Genomic DNA, 18,417 nt, shown 5'->3' with positions numbered 1-18,417 from the left:
AGAAATACCAGAAGACATTCTTCGGGAAAAAAAGAGGCGAGTGCATGCAAGAGAATAGGCTGGACTTGAGCAGGAACGATGGTGGGGAGCAAGGGTCGCTGTGTGGTGAGCATCAGGGAACAACAAGAGTAAAAAGAGCTGAAAGGTGTACATTCATTACATCTATATAATAATATTTGATTAGCCTTGCTTCAGTGCGATAGAGGGATGTGGCGGAGGAGGCTATATTGGGTTGTTGGAGCATACAAGGCAGTTGTTTCATGAGAATATAGATGAGTGTTGGAAGAGCATGATGTGGAAACCGCGATAGAGAATTAACAAGGGAGGGTTATGTGAAGCTAATGCAGTTGTCTTTTACATTTAAACATGTATGGACAATCACTGTGAGGAAATGATCAGTATTTTAAAATAAAACATGTAATGACCATTTATATTCCCTTAAACACCCTTATGTCAGAATTCTAAATTATTCTTAAGGAAGTCAAAAAGAGAAGTGGGTTTGCTTTTTTGTTTAATAAACCTTTTGTAGCAGCTGGCCAGCATATTTACATTATATTCAACACTTTTCAATAATTATTCATATATGTACAATGATTATATACAATGTTGACCAGATTTTTCACATACCAGATCATCAGTGTCTCAGTACCCATCATTAGGAAAATCCCATATCCACACCAGTACATTAAATATCCATTGGTACATTGGGTTGGTTAAAACATTTCTATAACATTGTAACATACAGTATGCCATTCGCAGAATGCGCCCTTGCCCCCGTAAAGTTTGTGAATGTGGTGTTTCTAGCTATAAATCACCTGCCTCAATTTTAACCACCATGGTGAAAATTGGTTTGTGCATACATTTAGAGGCCAGTGTGAGAGGTACCTGAAATAATTAAGTTCATAGCTTTGTTTTTCACTTTCTAAGCAAGCAAACACATGGCCTGCCTACTCTGCAGGTACAGTATGTATCTGACCACCATTATTAACAACTGGAAATAAATCAGCAGCAGTTAGGAGTCAAGACCACCACTTGTTTCATGTAAGTGTCTGTGCTACATGCTCATTCTTCAGTCTACACTGTGTGTCATGAGGAGTGAGGGAAAAGTCTCAATACTTAGTACACAACTCTTTTCCGATGTATGTGGAGCGATTTACCAAACTGTTGTTGGCTTAGTTTTAGGACACTTGTTGAAATCCAAGCTTGATTGCAAAGCCGGGGCTAAACCGTAAATGGAATTTATTTAGTTGATGGCAGTTTCATATTCAAACAAAAGAACATTCTGGGAGAAGCACGATTTAATCATCAAATCGAAGACATCTTATTTAAATTGAAAAACATTTCACAGTTTACTGTGAAACAATTTAATAACTACCTGGAATGAGACAATAACAGAGTTGAAGTGCACGACTAAGAATTCCAAGTTCTTTGAAGTAAACAGAGATGTTGAATAATGATGTACTGTATGACAAAACTAGGTATAGCACTATATTCTGATGCAACAGAGGATATGATGGTTTGCATGCATCCCCGTGTTAAGACAACATACTTGCTGCTCCAAACAGATTGTTAGAAACTGTTCCTTACGCAGAGGTGGTAGTCCTAACCACGTGAAAGGGTATCAATTAGAAGTATGGAGGTAACAGTAACATGTGGTATTTCAAATACCTACTATTTTTAAAATACCTTCTAATTAGGAGTTGGGAATTATTGGGATATACCACATTGGGCGCATAAAATACTGCCTGGTAACTCATTTATCCTGTGCAGTACTTTCTATGTGCCCCATGCAGTAAATAGCCCATGCAATTCCAACTCATAATTAGGGCTATTTTAGTATTATTAGGTATTTAAAAAGGAATGTGTCTACCATTGCCACCATACTCATGAGACTATTAGAGATCCTCAAAACGAGTTAGCTGCTCTAGAGGTACAATTAATCTCCAAAATGCTTTATAAATCCCAATCATAGCTTTAGATAGCTGTAGGGTAAGAGGTAAATCCACAGATGTAGCATAGGGAAACAGGTTCAGCTGATTTTCCATGCACCGTACATGCGGGCAGCAGGCTTCAGATATGCCTCAGTCTGATGCATGGCAGAAAAGGCAATTGAACAACGTCACGGCTCTATCCTACTTAAATTGTAATGGAAAGCTAAGCCAGAGGTATATTTTCCTTTTTAAGTAACTTTGGACTGGCTGAGAACATACCGAAAAAACTATTTTAAAGCAAATGTTTGATTGTTTTAAGCTCATGCTTGGCCAAATTTCCTGCTTTACATTTGTATGATTGTACAGGACCAGCTACAACAGATAACATTTAGTCCTTTAAAATGGCTTCCCGGCATGGACATCAATACATCTAAACACAGATGGCATAACTCTGAATTCCAGCAATTATGATCTTCTTACTGAAAAATTTGATATATGCAATAGAGTTGTGAATGCAAAAAACTTTAGAGGTCATGTAATATAAGAATCATGGCTTAAATGATTTTACATTTCTATCACGCATAAGAAGCCACCTACAGAATCTACAACTATTTTGCCTTCATTGGAAAAGGATGAATTGACTGTTCAAAAATGAAATAATCAAACTTGGTAGATGCTACAGGAACATGCTTTGCGACAAAGTTGTTGAACGGAACTATACGTTTGAAGTATTAATTGTAAAGAACATAGGCAGTTTCTATCTACGAAAACATTTTTTGGTCTTCATTAAAACGTAAATGCAAAAACAATAGATCAAGAAAAAATGTATGGTTTTCCATAGGTGTACTTGCTGGAAGAGATAGGTGAAAAACTAAAGCTGTATGAGAAGTGCCCAATTAGTCCCTGTGTTATACATTATACTGAGAATGCATGCAAATTAATGTGAAACAAGGCAGTGTCTGGCTCCTAAAACTGACTAATGTAGAAGGGGAGTCAACGGCAAATGCTAGCATAGAGAGATATAACCTCTGTCTGAAAAGTATTCTTTAGAAGAGCCTGGTCCATTTGCTCCTGCATTTGTTATTTGAGATCTGTTCCTGACAAATGGCCAACTGGATTGGTGACTATATATGAAAAATTGTGGTCTCACAGCATATTTCTGTAAACATTTCAGATCATATGTACATAACCAACCAATACAATTTAAAATAAAAGAACATTTTAAACAAATTATTTGCTATTTTTGATCCATTATAAAAACTGAAAGGCAGGATATCCATAATGAAATGGATGGCTAGTATGTCTGTTACATTAAGGGACATATCCAATATTGGATAAAAAGGTCACGTGTAGAGGATGCTGGCAAGAGACCAAGATATTTTACAGTATTTTACATAAGTGTATAAGACCAACACTTTTACATTATGCATTAGCACTGAAAGAAATACAAGTTTTCATCAATTCTTCCACCTTTTTAGTAAGTCATGGACAAATCAGGAATATCTATGTTTGAAAATTGCACCGTTTCAATTAATTTACAATGGGATTTTTACTGAAAACCTAGTACACAATAAATAACCCGACCCTCACCATACAAGTGCATTATTGAAATAAAAGACTTGAGTATCCTATTTTAGTGTGGTCTTACATTCCATAAAAATCAACTATATCACTATGGAGTGATTTTAAAATTATAACTGGCAAACATAACTTAACAGAATGTCTAAAAATAACATACTCCCACAATTAGATATAGATCATCAAAATGTACGGTATTGCTGCATTACATAAATTATGTAATGAGCTACTGAATTACATGAATGGGAACACATTCCCACTCTAAATTTATCACAACATATGTATATATATATATATATATATATATATATATATATATATATTTCATTATGGACCCAATAAACAAATATAAAAATGTAATTTTCTACTTTTATACCTATTGGCCTTTTTACAAAGAAAGTGTGGTATGTTTAGAATTCAACAAAGATGTGTGATGCAAGTTTGCTTACTACATAAAAAACATTGCAAAAACTACACAACTAAACAAGGCGGTCCCCAATCCTCATCACTAGATTTCTTTTGTATTTCCTAAGACAAATAAGGATCCCTCGTTCAATGTCTTGAATTAAAAAGACACGTTTAAGGTGCCCCTATGCAGGTTTTAAGGTGCCCCTATGGGGCATCATAACAAATCCTGTGTGGGATGCAGAACTACGTTTGAGACTGGTTAACAGTTTCAGAAATAATAATTCTTAAACCGGAGGTTATGCGCTAGTATCTAGACATTCAAAAGCTTTCAATGAAGAAGGCCAAATAGGTCAAAAGTATGCATCACTTTTCTGTGATATTTTTCAACTGTGCATACATCAAATGCATTTTTTAAAATACCCAAATTTAGTTGTTAATAGGTTAGGAAAAGAATAACAAAAATCACATTTGCTAAGGATTGTTTTTCAACCTTTGGTGTAATACGATCTCCAGTTTGAATAACACCCATAAGTAAAACAAAAACTCAAGCAAATTGTCATTTAAAAAAAAGACAGAAGTGATGGGAAACATTGTTAAAATGCTGAGTAGCAATTAGAATAGTTGTTTTATTTAGGGTGTCACTTTGAAGAGAGGTAAGGTAGTTTAAGAAATGCTAATATGTAACCATTACCGTAGGTTTCAGAGTTTGTATTGAATTAGAATAATTCCTGACTGCTAATCTCTACCTACATTTCAATGATTGCGATGACAATTTGCCCGAAAAACTCAAGCATCATTGTTTACAGTACATAAAACAATATACTTCTTTGTTTCTCAGAATCCAACAATATCTGCTTTAGATCATGGCTCAACAAACTATTGCCATACCACTAGGTTGTCTGCACATCCACAATATTGGGAATGGAGCAAAATAACAACAAACACATTTTTACCCAATAATTTCATGGGTAAAATTGTAACGTATGGCACATTAGTTGCTCATCACAATAGTCCAGGTTTTCAAATCTATTCGATTGACTCTGACATTTGCGTTTCCATGATTAGACACTGTTCACAGTCAAATCATAGTTCATCTTTTTCCATCAGTTCAAATGCCTCTATATCTTCCTTCCAGTCTGCTAATATGGATTCTATTGGCTGGGCCTTTTTATCCCAATTTTTACTGTGGTTGGGATCAGCCAATGTTTTAGACTGTTCCTGAGAAGGATTATGCATAATTTGAGCGTGTTCGTCGTCTTCACTCTGTTCCTGGTTGTTTTTTGAGGTAAACTTCTCCAGATTAGAAATAGAATCTGGAGTATTTCCTGTGATGCTAGACGAAAATGAATCTTGATTGGAAACCATAGAATGTCCACCTTTGGACAATTGTGTACCCAAGGTAACATCCTGAGATGTAGAAGTATCCTGATCTTTTCTCTCGTTCTGTGATTCATTTTCAAAGGTCTTTTGTTCCCCACTTGCCATATCCAAATCTAAAGACAAATGGAGAAAGTCACTCTTATGCATGAATTGAAAAAACCACAATGAAATTAATTATTCTCATCAAAAGAGATGCTATTCCTTCTCAATCTATTATGACTTTACAGTTAAAAGCTAAAGGTGTAGGGAAACAATTTACAATGTTTAGGGTCTCTACAGTAAATAGAGCAGTTACTAAACTGATCAAATTAACAATACCCTAAAACAGTTCATGCGAATGCAATACCAAACATCAGAAACAATTTACAATTGTTGAAAGGTTTCATAAACAGGAGATGATCATCAAATAAAATTAGTACGCAATTCAAAAGTGTACTGTATAATCACTATGAGCTTTGATGATCTCATGTGCATTGTCTTCAACTATATTGGAAAACCCAGTTTAAATATAGAAAATGAACACTGATTTAAGGAATAGCATTTTGCTAAGGGGTATCTAAAAGTGAAGGTATGTTAGAGATACAGTTTATAAAACACTATGTTGAGGAAGCATTAGACCATTTCTACTTCAAAGATGGTTTGCTTGTAATTTAATGACAGGATGAAAATCTCTGCAGTTACCATTTTCCCAACCAGTGGCACAAACTCACTATTATGCACAGAAGCATGCACAATGTTCACATTTTGGAACCTCAGTTCAGCAGTTAAACATTCGGAGACGTGCTCACCCCAAATAACTTTCACAGCGTTTTAGTTTTAATCTGTTTTGCACCAATATATTGCATATGTACACACCCAAATACAAAACAAATGAATACAAATGAGAAATGATGTGACACAGAATTAAATATATTTATTTGAAATCTCATGGGATCCCATTGATGATTAGAAGCAAGATATACTTACTGCTATCAATAATGTAGTTTGGAATCATTTTACCTTTAAAAAGTGTTGCTGGAATTCCAATTGCAGCACAAAAAAGGGAAAACATGAAATAGGATACCAGATGATACAGAACAATTAAATCAAATGCAGTAACTCCAGATGGTACGGTAAAAAAATTAGCTTAGTACAAATATACACAATCAAATACTTAAAATCTATGCAATGAACACACCTAACCTTTGAAACAGTTACACATGCAATTACCAGTTTGCGGTCCTCTTGTACTGGCTCATCTCAAGGAGAATTGCCTATACTTTTTACAAGATCGGAAAGGCATGTATGTTGGCATACTTACAAAATAATGCACCGGCTGGGGGGGTGAGGGAGTGTCTAAAACATTCACAATAGAATCGCATTGTAGTTTAGGTTAACTCTAAAATATGTAACCATTTATTTTTATGATTATTCACTCTGCTTTTGCTTTATTGCACTTCTTTTCTTGTTTTTCTCTTGGCTTAATTATCTACAAGTAGTCTACAGTGAACTGCATTTGTATCCGGATCAATTTCTCAGGTTTCTTTCCGGTCTAATTGTATGACCTATTCTTTGGATTCTGGTCTGTATTTTATTTTATTTTCAATAAAAAAAATACAAAAGATAGTGGGAAATGAATTCTCAACTGTGATGAAAAACCTTTGCTTGTTGGAAGTAAGTTCCCTCTTTCAAGGGAGAGTCAGTTTAAAAAAGAACTTCAATAAAGCACTATTGACACCACTAATGTGAAATATGTATTTAGCTTTTTTAAATGGCACAAGGGCCAATGCCATCAGCACTTTGTATATTATTAGCTTTCTGGGCATCATCCACACGATGCAGAGAATCAGAGTCTATGGGCATCCCTTGAAATGCAACAGCTATATGTATAAGAAATAGATTCAAATCATAACATTATTGTAGGCCCACAAGTATTTTAATACATTTTTATGCAATCCTAGTAACCTGAGATGTGAACAAAGAGGGTGGACATCATCTGTACAGACAAGTGACTTACTCCCTAAAAACAGACACATACTCCCAACAGGAATAGGGAGAATCGGTGGCACAAGTAGAGTAAAAAGGCAGCTCTTCACTTGCAATCTTATTACCCAAAAAGGATTATGTCGGTCTTATGTTGATATAATTTGTACAAAGCATGAAATAACCACACAAACATAACATTCCTAAAATACCTCACATTAAACAATTCATTCCTTATAATTGCTGTTATTAATTTCATGCAACATTTTACACACAATCCATAAATAATTAAGAATGTTTAAGAGCATAAAATTAGTAAACTACACTTAAAAATGTATTGTCTAAATTCCTGGACATTGCCTGGAACACCACACAGCAAAACATCATAAATAGCATGGACTTGCGCAACTGAAGAGTGTTCCAAACCTACTTGAGCTAACACATAGCAGCAGCCATTATTCGCAGCATTCCTTATACATGGGTTAGATAAGAAAAACACGTTTTTAATCATCTCTCTATAGAAGACAGCATGCACATTTAACAGAAATGTTCTGACAAGCATGAATGGTGACAGGGAGGGCCTGACAAAGTATGACAAATAATTTGCTCAAAAAGGTGTTTCAACTTCATAGAAGTATTCCTCTTGTCCCATAAAGCTCTTGTTTTCCAGATATGCTTGGGCAATATTAATGCATTTCCTTTCATTTATTCAGTTTCTAAGAACCGGATCAAAGTAAGGCTACTTGAGAGTTAATGCAAGCTCACAGATTTAATTTGTTTTATCCGAAAGGTGAGGCAGATTGATTTCTCTAGACAAATGTTTAAACTAAGCTTAGAAAGTGGTGCCAGGAAAACCCTGAACATCCTGCAATTGTTCAAAAAGTGTTGACTTCCACTATCTTACCCAAAATCATAAGTGTTTAACTTTTGCAACATACCGAATACTGGTCCAACGGTTCAGTACAGAGCAAGCATTCTGCGGTACTTTGAAGGAGTGCCTATTCGTTTTTCTTTTTAAACATTTTGTATTTAGAAACAGTTAACCAATTCACATTAGCATGGCCACACATCTCTATGCCATAAAGAGTAGCTGCTTGCCTAGAGATATTAAAGGGGACAACCCTATAATGAGGCATGCAGTATTTTTTTATATTTATCGTCGGACACTTACTTTCACACAATTCATAAAATATATCTGCCCATTGGTGTTTTAAAGACCAGGCCCGCATTATCTGCAAAAAAGCAATATGCCTCAACTCTCCCCATGGAGGCCTGGGCTATCATTCCAATCTATTTGACTAAATCTTTTTTGAATAGGTAAAATACCATGGGTGCGAAAGCAAAGCCCAGGCACACGACACGCTCTATACCAAAAGATCTAGTTGTCTTACTGCCCAGTTCTCGCTGTAAAATGAATAGAGGGCTTGAACTAAATTTGGCAATATCTTCAAGCAGCTCATTAAATGCTAGAGCTGTGGGCAAGAGAGAGCATCAAAAAATGTTTTGAGGTCTATGAACAACAAATAGGCATTCCGTTTTTCAATATATTAATTTTAAGAGTCAATAGCTGAAGGCAAAACAAGTGGTTGATTGTGCCAATCCCATTTTCAAATCCGACCTGAAGGCGAGATAGGGCTCAATTTTCAGAAATCCAAACGGCTAAATGGTTCAGTGGACTTTTGTCACAGATCTTATGAAGGCTGTCTATAAGGGTGATTGAGCAATAATTCACTGAACTTCCCTTCTCAACTTCTTTTAGAGGCAATAATCTCTGCTCCCCTCCACGTGGATGGAACTACTTTGGTTACAACATTGGCATTGCTGCTCCTGGCTATGTTAACTTCTAAAACCAATATAATTTCCCTCTCTGGTTGCACATCTGTTGAAGCAGTTAAGGCAACAGGTCCTGTGGCAGTCACACTGGAACACTACACTTGAGCCTCCTGAAATTATATTCAAAAGGCCTTTTGATTTCTGTAAACTTATATTCCCTAAAACTAGAGACCCAAACCCTGCCTCGGCCTTCAGACGATTTAAGTGCCTTAACCAGGTCTTGCTTGGTTCTTCCATAGTCTAAATGAAACCAGCCTTTAGTGCAATTATCTATTTTTAACCATAAGACATGGCTTTGAAACAAAGGCGTTTATCAAAGCACATAGCTCCTGGTAGGCTAATAGTGTCTAAATACTGTGTACTTGCACAACTGAACAGTCTCCTCTGCTGCTATGTTGTCAACTTGGAATACCAATGACAAAACCAGTAAAAACAGCACAGGTGTAAATTATTTATGATTGAAATTCACCCAAGGGTTGTTCCTGCCATTACCACATGACAATACTCTGGTAGTGAGGAAACGATCTGTTAATGTGTAGTAATAATGTATTTTGGATTTCTCCATTAAAATGTACAACATTAAAACAACAAAGTATACAAACAACCCACAACATATAATCAAGTCAAAAACTGAAAAAGTTCATACACAAACAGAAATTGCACGTTCCTCGATTCTTTAACCAAGCCTCATAATTTCAGTGACTGCCTTACAAAAGTGCTGCGTGAATAATGTATCACCATTCATTCTGCTTTTGGAGCAACTCCAGGGATGATGTACTTGAAATAGCACATTCCAGGGCACTGGTCTTAGATGTGAGTGAGTTTCTTAACTCTTTGAATTTTGTGATAGATCTGCTGAAAACGAAATACACCGTCAATACCCCCCAACCCAATAGTCACATTATTCCTCATTGTTAAAAACCCCTCACCCCAAATGTCCTTGTTTTTATGACCAATCTTAAAACATTGTGAGGGAGTGCTGTTATTATCCTCTATAACACAAGGGACCTCATATTAATGAGATAGTCCTTGTTCACTAAGCGGTTCCTATTTTGTACATACATAAGGGAGCTCATACTAGAAGTTGTGTTCCAGTCCTTAGACCACCAACTCTTGATCAGCTTTTGGACGGATCTTCTGCTTTAACCCCCCCTTACCCCCAGTTTGAGAGCAAGAGTGGGCATAAAAACAACAGAGACAAACCTGAACTTTTGAACATGGCTTCAGGCCCGAGGCTGAATAAACTTAATCCAAAATATGGCAGGTTCCGCATCGCTGGCGACTCCATCAGTGTAGCCAAGAGTGTGAAGAGAGTTGGTGTATTTTTAGACGCTGAACTTACTATGAAATCCCATGTCTCGCATATCTGCTCGTGCTTACACAACAAAGCTTCTCCACCACATGCGTCCTTTTACCTCAACCAGCAACTGTCTCTTTTAGCCACCACCCTACTGAACACGAGGTTTGACTATTGTAACAGTTTGATGGCTGGTACCTCGCAAGCCAATCTGCACTCTTGTCAGGTCTCCCAAATTGGCACAGTTCATGCCATTCAGGGTCTATCAAGAGGGAACCATATTATCCGTCGACAGAAGGGATTTGCACTGGCTTCCAATAAAAAATAGGATCAACCACAAGATCCTGACACCATTTTATAAATGTTGGACAGATACGGCCCCACAATACCTGAATGATTGGACAAAGGTAAACAAAGCGGGACGTCCCTTGCGCCCTCATGGCCCAACCAAGGTACACACTCATCAGGTTTGGCGGCACACTCTTTGATGTCCAGGCTCCTCTAGCCTGGAATGCTCTCCCAGTGTCTAGAGAGCCTAGTCAGCCTAATCACCACCTGTTCAATCTCAAACCAGGCTAAAGAATCACTTTATAGCAGCGTCCTTCTCTCTCTGCATTGACCCCTTGTGTGTCCTGTACACGTCTTTCTGGTTTTTGTGCGCCTGAGGCCCATGGGCATGTGAGGCTTTATAAAAAGTAAATAATAATAATAATAAGTACAAATCTCTTAATAACAAACTATTAAAAATAAAAAACTTAGCCAAAATATTCTCATTAGATCAATTAACAAATTTAGCTTCAAACTATGCTTATTTCCAGAAAGGAATGAGATCCGGAAACGTGAAATAAACGTTACTTACCTTTATAAGAGTCTTTTTCTTGATCAAACTAAGCAGAGAAATGCAGTGGTTAATTGTTAAGAAGCCAGTCCGAAAGCAGTGAAAATATTATAATTCCAGTCATCGAACCAAGACTGCACCCTCAAACAAGCCATCCCAAGAATGTCTTACCCAATACATCCAACAGAGATTGGCATGTAGCAGAATGGATCTGCAAGATCACCTTTCTTTCTCAAAGGTACAATAATACCCTGTCAATGTTATTCGAGTGGCACCTCAAATTTAGCATATGCTACATACGAGTGCATCATGATCACTTTAGTTACATTCTATGACCCCAAACTCTTCAAACACTCAAAACGTAGCATGCCTACTAATATATAATCTATATGTTTAGACTGGCCGGTGAGTCACACTGCAATCTTCCATTGCAGGCTCCAATCCCTGCATAAATTAAAAGTTGGGTCAAGTTTATAGCACTAGTATGAATGTGCTTAGGTTGAGATACTTCCATCTTGGCCATGCCCCAGGCTATATGCTTGTCCTCAAGTAAACCTACAAACATGGGCCAGGGCTCAAACTGAACATTAGGATCACCCAATAACAGCCACCCAAACATACAGCAGTCATACTGGGAAGAACACTAGTTCAAAAACCAACCATAACAATCCAGTTTGCTTTTCAACTCCATCCCCGATTTATCTGAAGAGCAATTAAATTGGTCCTCCTCGCAAGTCTATGCCAGTCGGTGTCTGGCAGTTGGCTTGCAAACCCCACTTTGGCCCACAAAAGCCCAATTACCCCTAACAAAAAGTCCTTGGTTTTTAACCATGAATCCAAGTATTTCACAGAAGCCCTGCCATGCAATATCTATCGTGGGGAGCTCAACTAGCTTCAATTTCAAGATGGCCCGAAGTCCTTTCTTGGTGCTTAATTCTTTGCATACTTAGCGCTTGTTGTTTTAATCAGATCATAGAGCCAGAAGGTGGGAAAGCTAGATAATGAAGGGGCAGGATCCAGACTAGAACATCTTTCAGGATAAATGGGGTCAGCATGTTGGATTGCATCGCAAATATCACTATGAATAGGCAACCCTTTATTTGTCTGGTTAAGTGTGCTCACATATTTGCTAGCGGGTTCCTCCCCTCTCACATCCCCGTGGATAGTTTCAGGACTCCTGCCAAACACCACATGGTTATCCTCCCTATCACTGGGTCGGTGGTGAGATGATTTAACCATTTAGGGCTGTCTCCCCACTCTGTTGGTTGCGTTGACCAGGGCTGGGAGAACACACAATTTCCCTGCAGTCACTGAAAGCAACGCCTCATGAGATTTACAATTTGCCGATCTTGTAGATGAGCAGCTGTATACCTCTGCAAAAGACCCCGCCACACCCCCACCTCCTATATGTTGTTCCTCCTATATGGTGAAACCCTCGCCCCTTTCATCACCAAATTCATCAACACTTCCTTCTCCACAGGTAAAGTCCCAACCAACCTCAAAGATTCATGGATTGTACCCCTACTAAAAAGCCCCTGCTAGACCCCTCAGATCCCAACTACCACCCCATCACCACGGTCCCCTTCCTTCTCAAGATTGATAGCGCAGCCTATGAACAAATCTAAGATTTCCTGGAATCCAACCACATCCTTAAAATGCGCTAATCAGGTTTCAGACTAGGTCACGGAACGGAATAGGCACTGCTGGACCTAAAAAAAACAGCTGGATGCTTTCAAAGACTAAAGAAAGCCAGGCCTATTACTCCTCCTTGATTTATCTGATGAACTTGACCTGCTGGACCACAACACCCTCTGCCGCCACCTCAAGTCAGCCGCACACTTCTCCCAAGAGGCCACAACCTGGATAGCATCCTTCTTGGAAGGAACAGACATTGCCAGCGCCCCCCTCCCACGCTTACCCATGTGGTGTTACACAATGCTCCTGCATCTCCCCCTACCTCTACAAAATGTTTACCAAACCCCTCTTTTACCTCCTTGATTCCATCGGCATAGCCTACACCAGCTATGCCGATGACACCCAAATCCTCCTCCCCCTCACGCACTTATGACACAGATTGCCGCACAATCAACAAGATCTATGCTACTATTCAAGCCTGGATGTCCATGAATCATCTCTGCCTCAAAGATGACAAAAAGAAGATCATCCTGGCAGGATCTCCGACCATGCTGAAAAAACCGACATCCCAATACTCAGCATTCACCATTGATGGCATCCACATAGCCGTCTCAACATCAGTCAAAACTCTCAGCGGCTATCTGGATGCCTCCTCCTCAACCTCACCAGACAAGTAAACGCCATCGCCTCCTCTGCGGCTTACACAGCCAAACTCATTAACACTTCCAGACACTTCCTCACACTATCCAGCTGCCTCACCATCGCCAGAGCAATCACTGGTGCGAGTCTTGTTTACTGCAACCTCCTATTCGCTGGAACCTCGAAACACATCAGAAGACTACAGGTGATCTAAAACAATGCCCTGCGCACAGCGCTCAACATTCCCATCAATGCTCACACCACAGCCGCTAGAAAGGAAGCGCGTTGGCTACCCATCCGGCAAAGAATTCTCTTCCAAACTCTATCGCCCATAAATGCCTTATGAACACTGCCCCTAAATACCTGTCCCAAAGAATCCTGAGACTCACCTCTACGAGAATAGTAAGATCGATCCACGCCACCCGCATTGTCCCTCCCTTGGTCAAACTAGCCAAATGAGGAGGGTCCAGATTCCCTGCAGTTGCAACACATGATTGGAGCTCGCTCCCACATACAATGAGAGCAATAGAATCCTACTGGCCTTTCCGAAAGGCCCTAAAGACTTGACTCTTTGCCTAATTGACACTGCAAGATGAACGTATGGCTTAAACCCATAAGGTACACGTTTTTCATGAGTAACGGGTCCCTTTACAGCACCCTAAGGCGCTCAACAAATGCAAAAACTAAATAAGTACCCTGGAATCTCTTTGTGTTACTGGATTTAACCGCCACCTCATATGCTACCTTCTGCAGTGTTGACTTATGTTTCCCAACAGGAAGTATAGGCACTGATACACCAAGGACAAATAGCAGGGTTTCAATTTTGTTTATGAAAACATTTGTTTTTGTAAACCGTAATTTTAGTAATTTCTGCTTGAACATTAGAGCAGTGTATGTTTGTGGAGTAGCCTCAGGGTGGCAGGGCGACCTTGTTTTGCACATCCCCAAACGTACAGACTAAATGTCAGAATCAAAAAGTGGCTGGTACCAACAGGTGATGGCAGACAGGGCAACCGCCTCTACTTATCTGCTTAAGTACACTGCTAAATGAATGCATAAACATTCATGAGAGCAGGAAGGATAGGGAGAGCTCCACACTTTCGTATCTTTGCTCGCACTTATGCTTCAGGTCCGACTTTTTTCACTCCTGGCCAGTCTGCTCTCCCCATGACACTTTGCTCTGTGGAGTGATATACAGCAAGCCTCCAGCATAGGTTTAACCAGTGACTGCCAGGGGCCTCCATGATCCCAGTGCAGTCACATTCACAACCCTGGGTCTGCCCACACTGCTGTCATCGTGCACTATAAAGTGATATGTAGCTAGATTCCAGGGTTAAAATTAATCCGGCCCAAGCTTAATCCAGACTGTTGTAGGTATGCAAGGTCCCCGTGCTGCCACAAAACTTCAGACTTCCATCATCCAGCTGCATGAACTAAATGAAAACATTACAAAAAGGTTGCTGTTTTAAAGTTAATATATATTTTTTATTTGCCTAACACATAGCCCCATTAGTAAAGGGAACTACTTACGAACTCCCTAAAAACATTTTAATCCCACGTTCGAGAAATAGGGAGTAAAATACTCCCACTTTATAATCTTAACTGAGCCCCTGATGGTCACAGAATTAAAGTAACATTTTGGAAATCGTTCAATACACTCAGGACTATATAAAGACAGGCTGTAAGGTACAAGTCATAAAACTGAAGAAATAAACTTTGCCTCTCACACAAAATATGGAGAATCTGCAAAAGATCAATAAGGAAGTGGTGTGAGGTTTGTCTAGTTTTTCTGTTCGGCAGATTACCAAAATTCGTTTATTACGTGCTGCATCTAAACTGGAACACAAGTCATATTTTGATCTTGCACCAGATTGTGATATTCTTTCAGACCAGCTTCATCACAGCCGTCCAACAGCCCAGGCAAGCATGTCTAAACCGGAAGTGCTAGCAAGACCCACTGCTCCACCTTGCCATGCATCAACAAGGGAAGTGTGCTTTGCTCTCAACCTATGTTCTGTCAAGTCCACCTATTAAACTAACCACAGATCTTCTTTCTGCACTGATCCCTGCAAGCTATCTATGACCCTTAAAGTCCATACTTGCTCCTACTTGGCCCAACCGTTTCTTCTCCTCACGCTCTGCATACAAGTTTGCCAACTACGTCTTCAAAATCTCAAACACACAGCTGGTAGGGAGAATTCTCCAAAATGGCTACTTTCCCTTACCTACTGAGTTTCTCAGTAGCGTTGCTGGATTTCTGGGGCTTATCTTGTTCACCTGGTAAGAGTGTGAGTCTTTTTCCCACTCTTACATGCGTTTTGTTTTGCTGTGTGTGTTTTTACCAATTGTGTGATCTTGGGCTCTGGAGCCTCACCTACTCCATGGGCATCATTTTTTTGTGTTACACAGCACCTTCAGTGCAGTGACACAGGGTTGTCTTTTAGACTTTCCACCGACTCCTTTTTTCTGGGACTACTGTCTCCCAGAAACATGTAAAGTTGCCATTATATTTATGTAGTCTCTTTAAATCACAGACCCAGTACACCCCATCTTACATGGAGTATTGGAAAGGGTTAATTCTTATCCCTTTTTGTCTGTTTCTCTTGGAACACTGTTTCGCTCCCTTTTCATCAAGACTTGGCTGGTGGCAGGGTAACTACCCTATTTTTCATACCAGGGTAATCTTAAATCACCATGGTATTGTTTTAGGCTATTTTATTAGCCTCAAACATAAACCAGCCTGACCAAATATATTTTATTTCGGCTCCGGCTGGGTTTATTCGCCATTTCTTTTTGTAAAAGTCTTTCTCGCGTTGTACTCTGCGCGCCAAACCAGGTTTGGTTCCTTTGTTCGCCGTCTTTTCGCTGGCTTTTGCACAGAAGCCCTCATTAAGGCGCCTGAAAGTCTGGGTAGGCAGGATGTGAGGGAGGGGTCTTAGGACCTCTGCCATGGGTTCCCTTGGTAACCCAAGTCGCACTCCTGTTTGATTGGCTGGGTGACTGTCCTCGCCAGGAAAGCCACCCTGCTGTGTGATTGACAGCCAGACTGTGTGAATGGGGGAAAACTGCATAAAAAGCAGGTCTCTGGTACTGGAAAGGCAGAGTCACCACTGGAACGTAAGAACCGATGAGGAGCCGACAGAAGAGGACCTCTACGACGACTGAACCGCCCAGTGAAGCCCTGCTGCAGGTCCGAATCTTCAAACTCCAACGACAGAGAGGATCCTCCAGGAATCTTCTTCCCTGTAGCTGGTGGGACCAAACAGTTCGCCCAAACTTCAAGCCAGGACCCCCTACTCTGGCCGAATTCGCTGTACAGAGCTACAGTGGGCCGGATAGCCAGGAAGGTGGGACCCTGCTTGGGTTTTAAGGAGCACACCTTTTATTCGTTGCTTTGTTCTGCTGCTGGTTTCTTCCCTGGGTAGTGCAAGACCCTCCAGTCTTCCTACTTGTCATTCCGATAGTCGCTTCAGGAACCGTGAGCCTGCAAGAACTACCAGGAACGTCAGCTACAGCTCCCTCTCTGTTTTAAGGTACTGTGCAAATCCGGTTGTTCGTTTCGTTCAGCCGCGGTGAAAGTGTGTGAAATCTTTCTCCAATCCGAGGGCTTGTCCTTCTCTTCTCTTTGAACTAACTTTTCTGCCGACCAAGTTCGTCTGGAACTCGTGGCACGAACTTTACCGTGAACTACCCTGAACTGTGTGATCTTGAGCAAAAGACTTTTGACCCATTGACTCCGGCCCTAAGCCTTTTTTTTTACCTGATTCCATCACTGTAGTTCCTCTTGCTCAATTGCCTTGAGTACTTACCTGTTGGTGTGGTTACAATTTCTGCCTAACTTTGTCTTTCCCTTCCTTTTAAATTTCTGGAGTGCCATTTTGCTCCCACTTCATTTTGTGAGCTTAACTTGTCTGGAACTTATTGGGAGTGGTGTGGTGTATTTTTAAACTGCTTTACTTTAGTGAGATTTTATCCAACTGATGTGTAAATAAATGTATATTCTTTTACTCAGAAACCTTGAGTCAGTGTTTGTTTGAATCATAGTAATTGCTGTCCTTAGTGTAACTATTTGATACTGCTCACTTGCTTTTGAGATACGTCTGTCTGCTCAGCCATCGCTACCACTTTTACTGTGTAGTACAGGCTTGTACCAAAGGTGAATTTGTACTGTCACTTGTAGTCTTAATTGTGTGTGGTGTTCCCAGAGGGTACTGCATATAATTCTGCCAACAGCGCACCCTGACTGCCATCCACGCTCCCTCTTCCTACCACCTCTATGCTCGTGCCACTGTCTCCCTTGAGGCCAACACACCGTGGTCCATCACAATTCGGTTTCTCCAGCAAACATTTAACAGAGACTGCACTCACGCAAGTGTCTAACTTAATCACTATAGCCCACCACTGCCATCTACCCTCATTCATCTTGCTTCCACTGCCACCTTTGACATTGACAGTCATCCCTTCTCCTCCTTCATACGTTTGTGTGTGTGCGTGCATGCGTGTGTGCCTCCGCCTGCCTAAAACACATTCTCAATCACTTAAAACACTGGAACCTTGTTTGTCACCCACCCAGTAAGGGTTGCTCTAAGGTCTTTTCTTGGGTACTCGCCTTTGGAAATCGGATATGTAGCTTTGGCTCCTCATTTATTTGCGGATACTCAAATCTCCTAATATGCTAAGCTGCCCTCTCAGATAACCGCATGGTATTGTAACTCAAGTGAAGAGAGAATTGATACCTCATTGCTGGCAATGCCACAACTCTTCTCTCGACTCTCCATCCCAAATCTCTTCAAACCCATCACCAAAGCCTTGCAGTTTTTGGCTTCTCTTCAAAAGCAATTTTAAAGTTCATTAGTTCAGCACACCAACTCCTAGCGCTGCAGGGATCTATAACCTACAATCCCTAAAATAAGCCC

The 18,417-nt window shown here is 40.0% G+C and overlaps 1 protein-coding gene across 1 annotated transcript in view; it reads right to left on the bottom strand.

Moving 5' to 3' along the window:
* Positions 1-494: 494 nt before the first annotated feature.
* EDEM3 (ER degradation enhancing alpha-mannosidase like protein 3) overlaps positions 495-18,417 on the bottom strand; it is a 925,252-nt gene continuing 907,329 nt past the window's right edge. The window contains 2 exon segments of the mRNA XM_069641064.1: positions 495-5,410; positions 6,264-6,311. Of these exon segments, the coding sequence (XP_069497165.1) occupies positions 5,001-5,410; positions 6,264-6,311 (458 nt within the window). The 3' untranslated portion in view covers positions 495-5,000.

The sequence above is a fragment of the Ambystoma mexicanum genome, chromosome 1q (assembly GCF_040938575.1).
Source record: "Ambystoma mexicanum isolate Mex_15411 chromosome 1q, UKY_AmexF1_1, whole genome shotgun sequence".
Lineage (NCBI taxonomy): Eukaryota > Metazoa > Chordata > Amphibia > Caudata > Ambystomatidae > Ambystoma > Ambystoma mexicanum.
The sequence above is the reverse complement of the archived record's forward strand: the minus strand, read 5'-3'. Positions and strand labels throughout refer to the sequence as shown.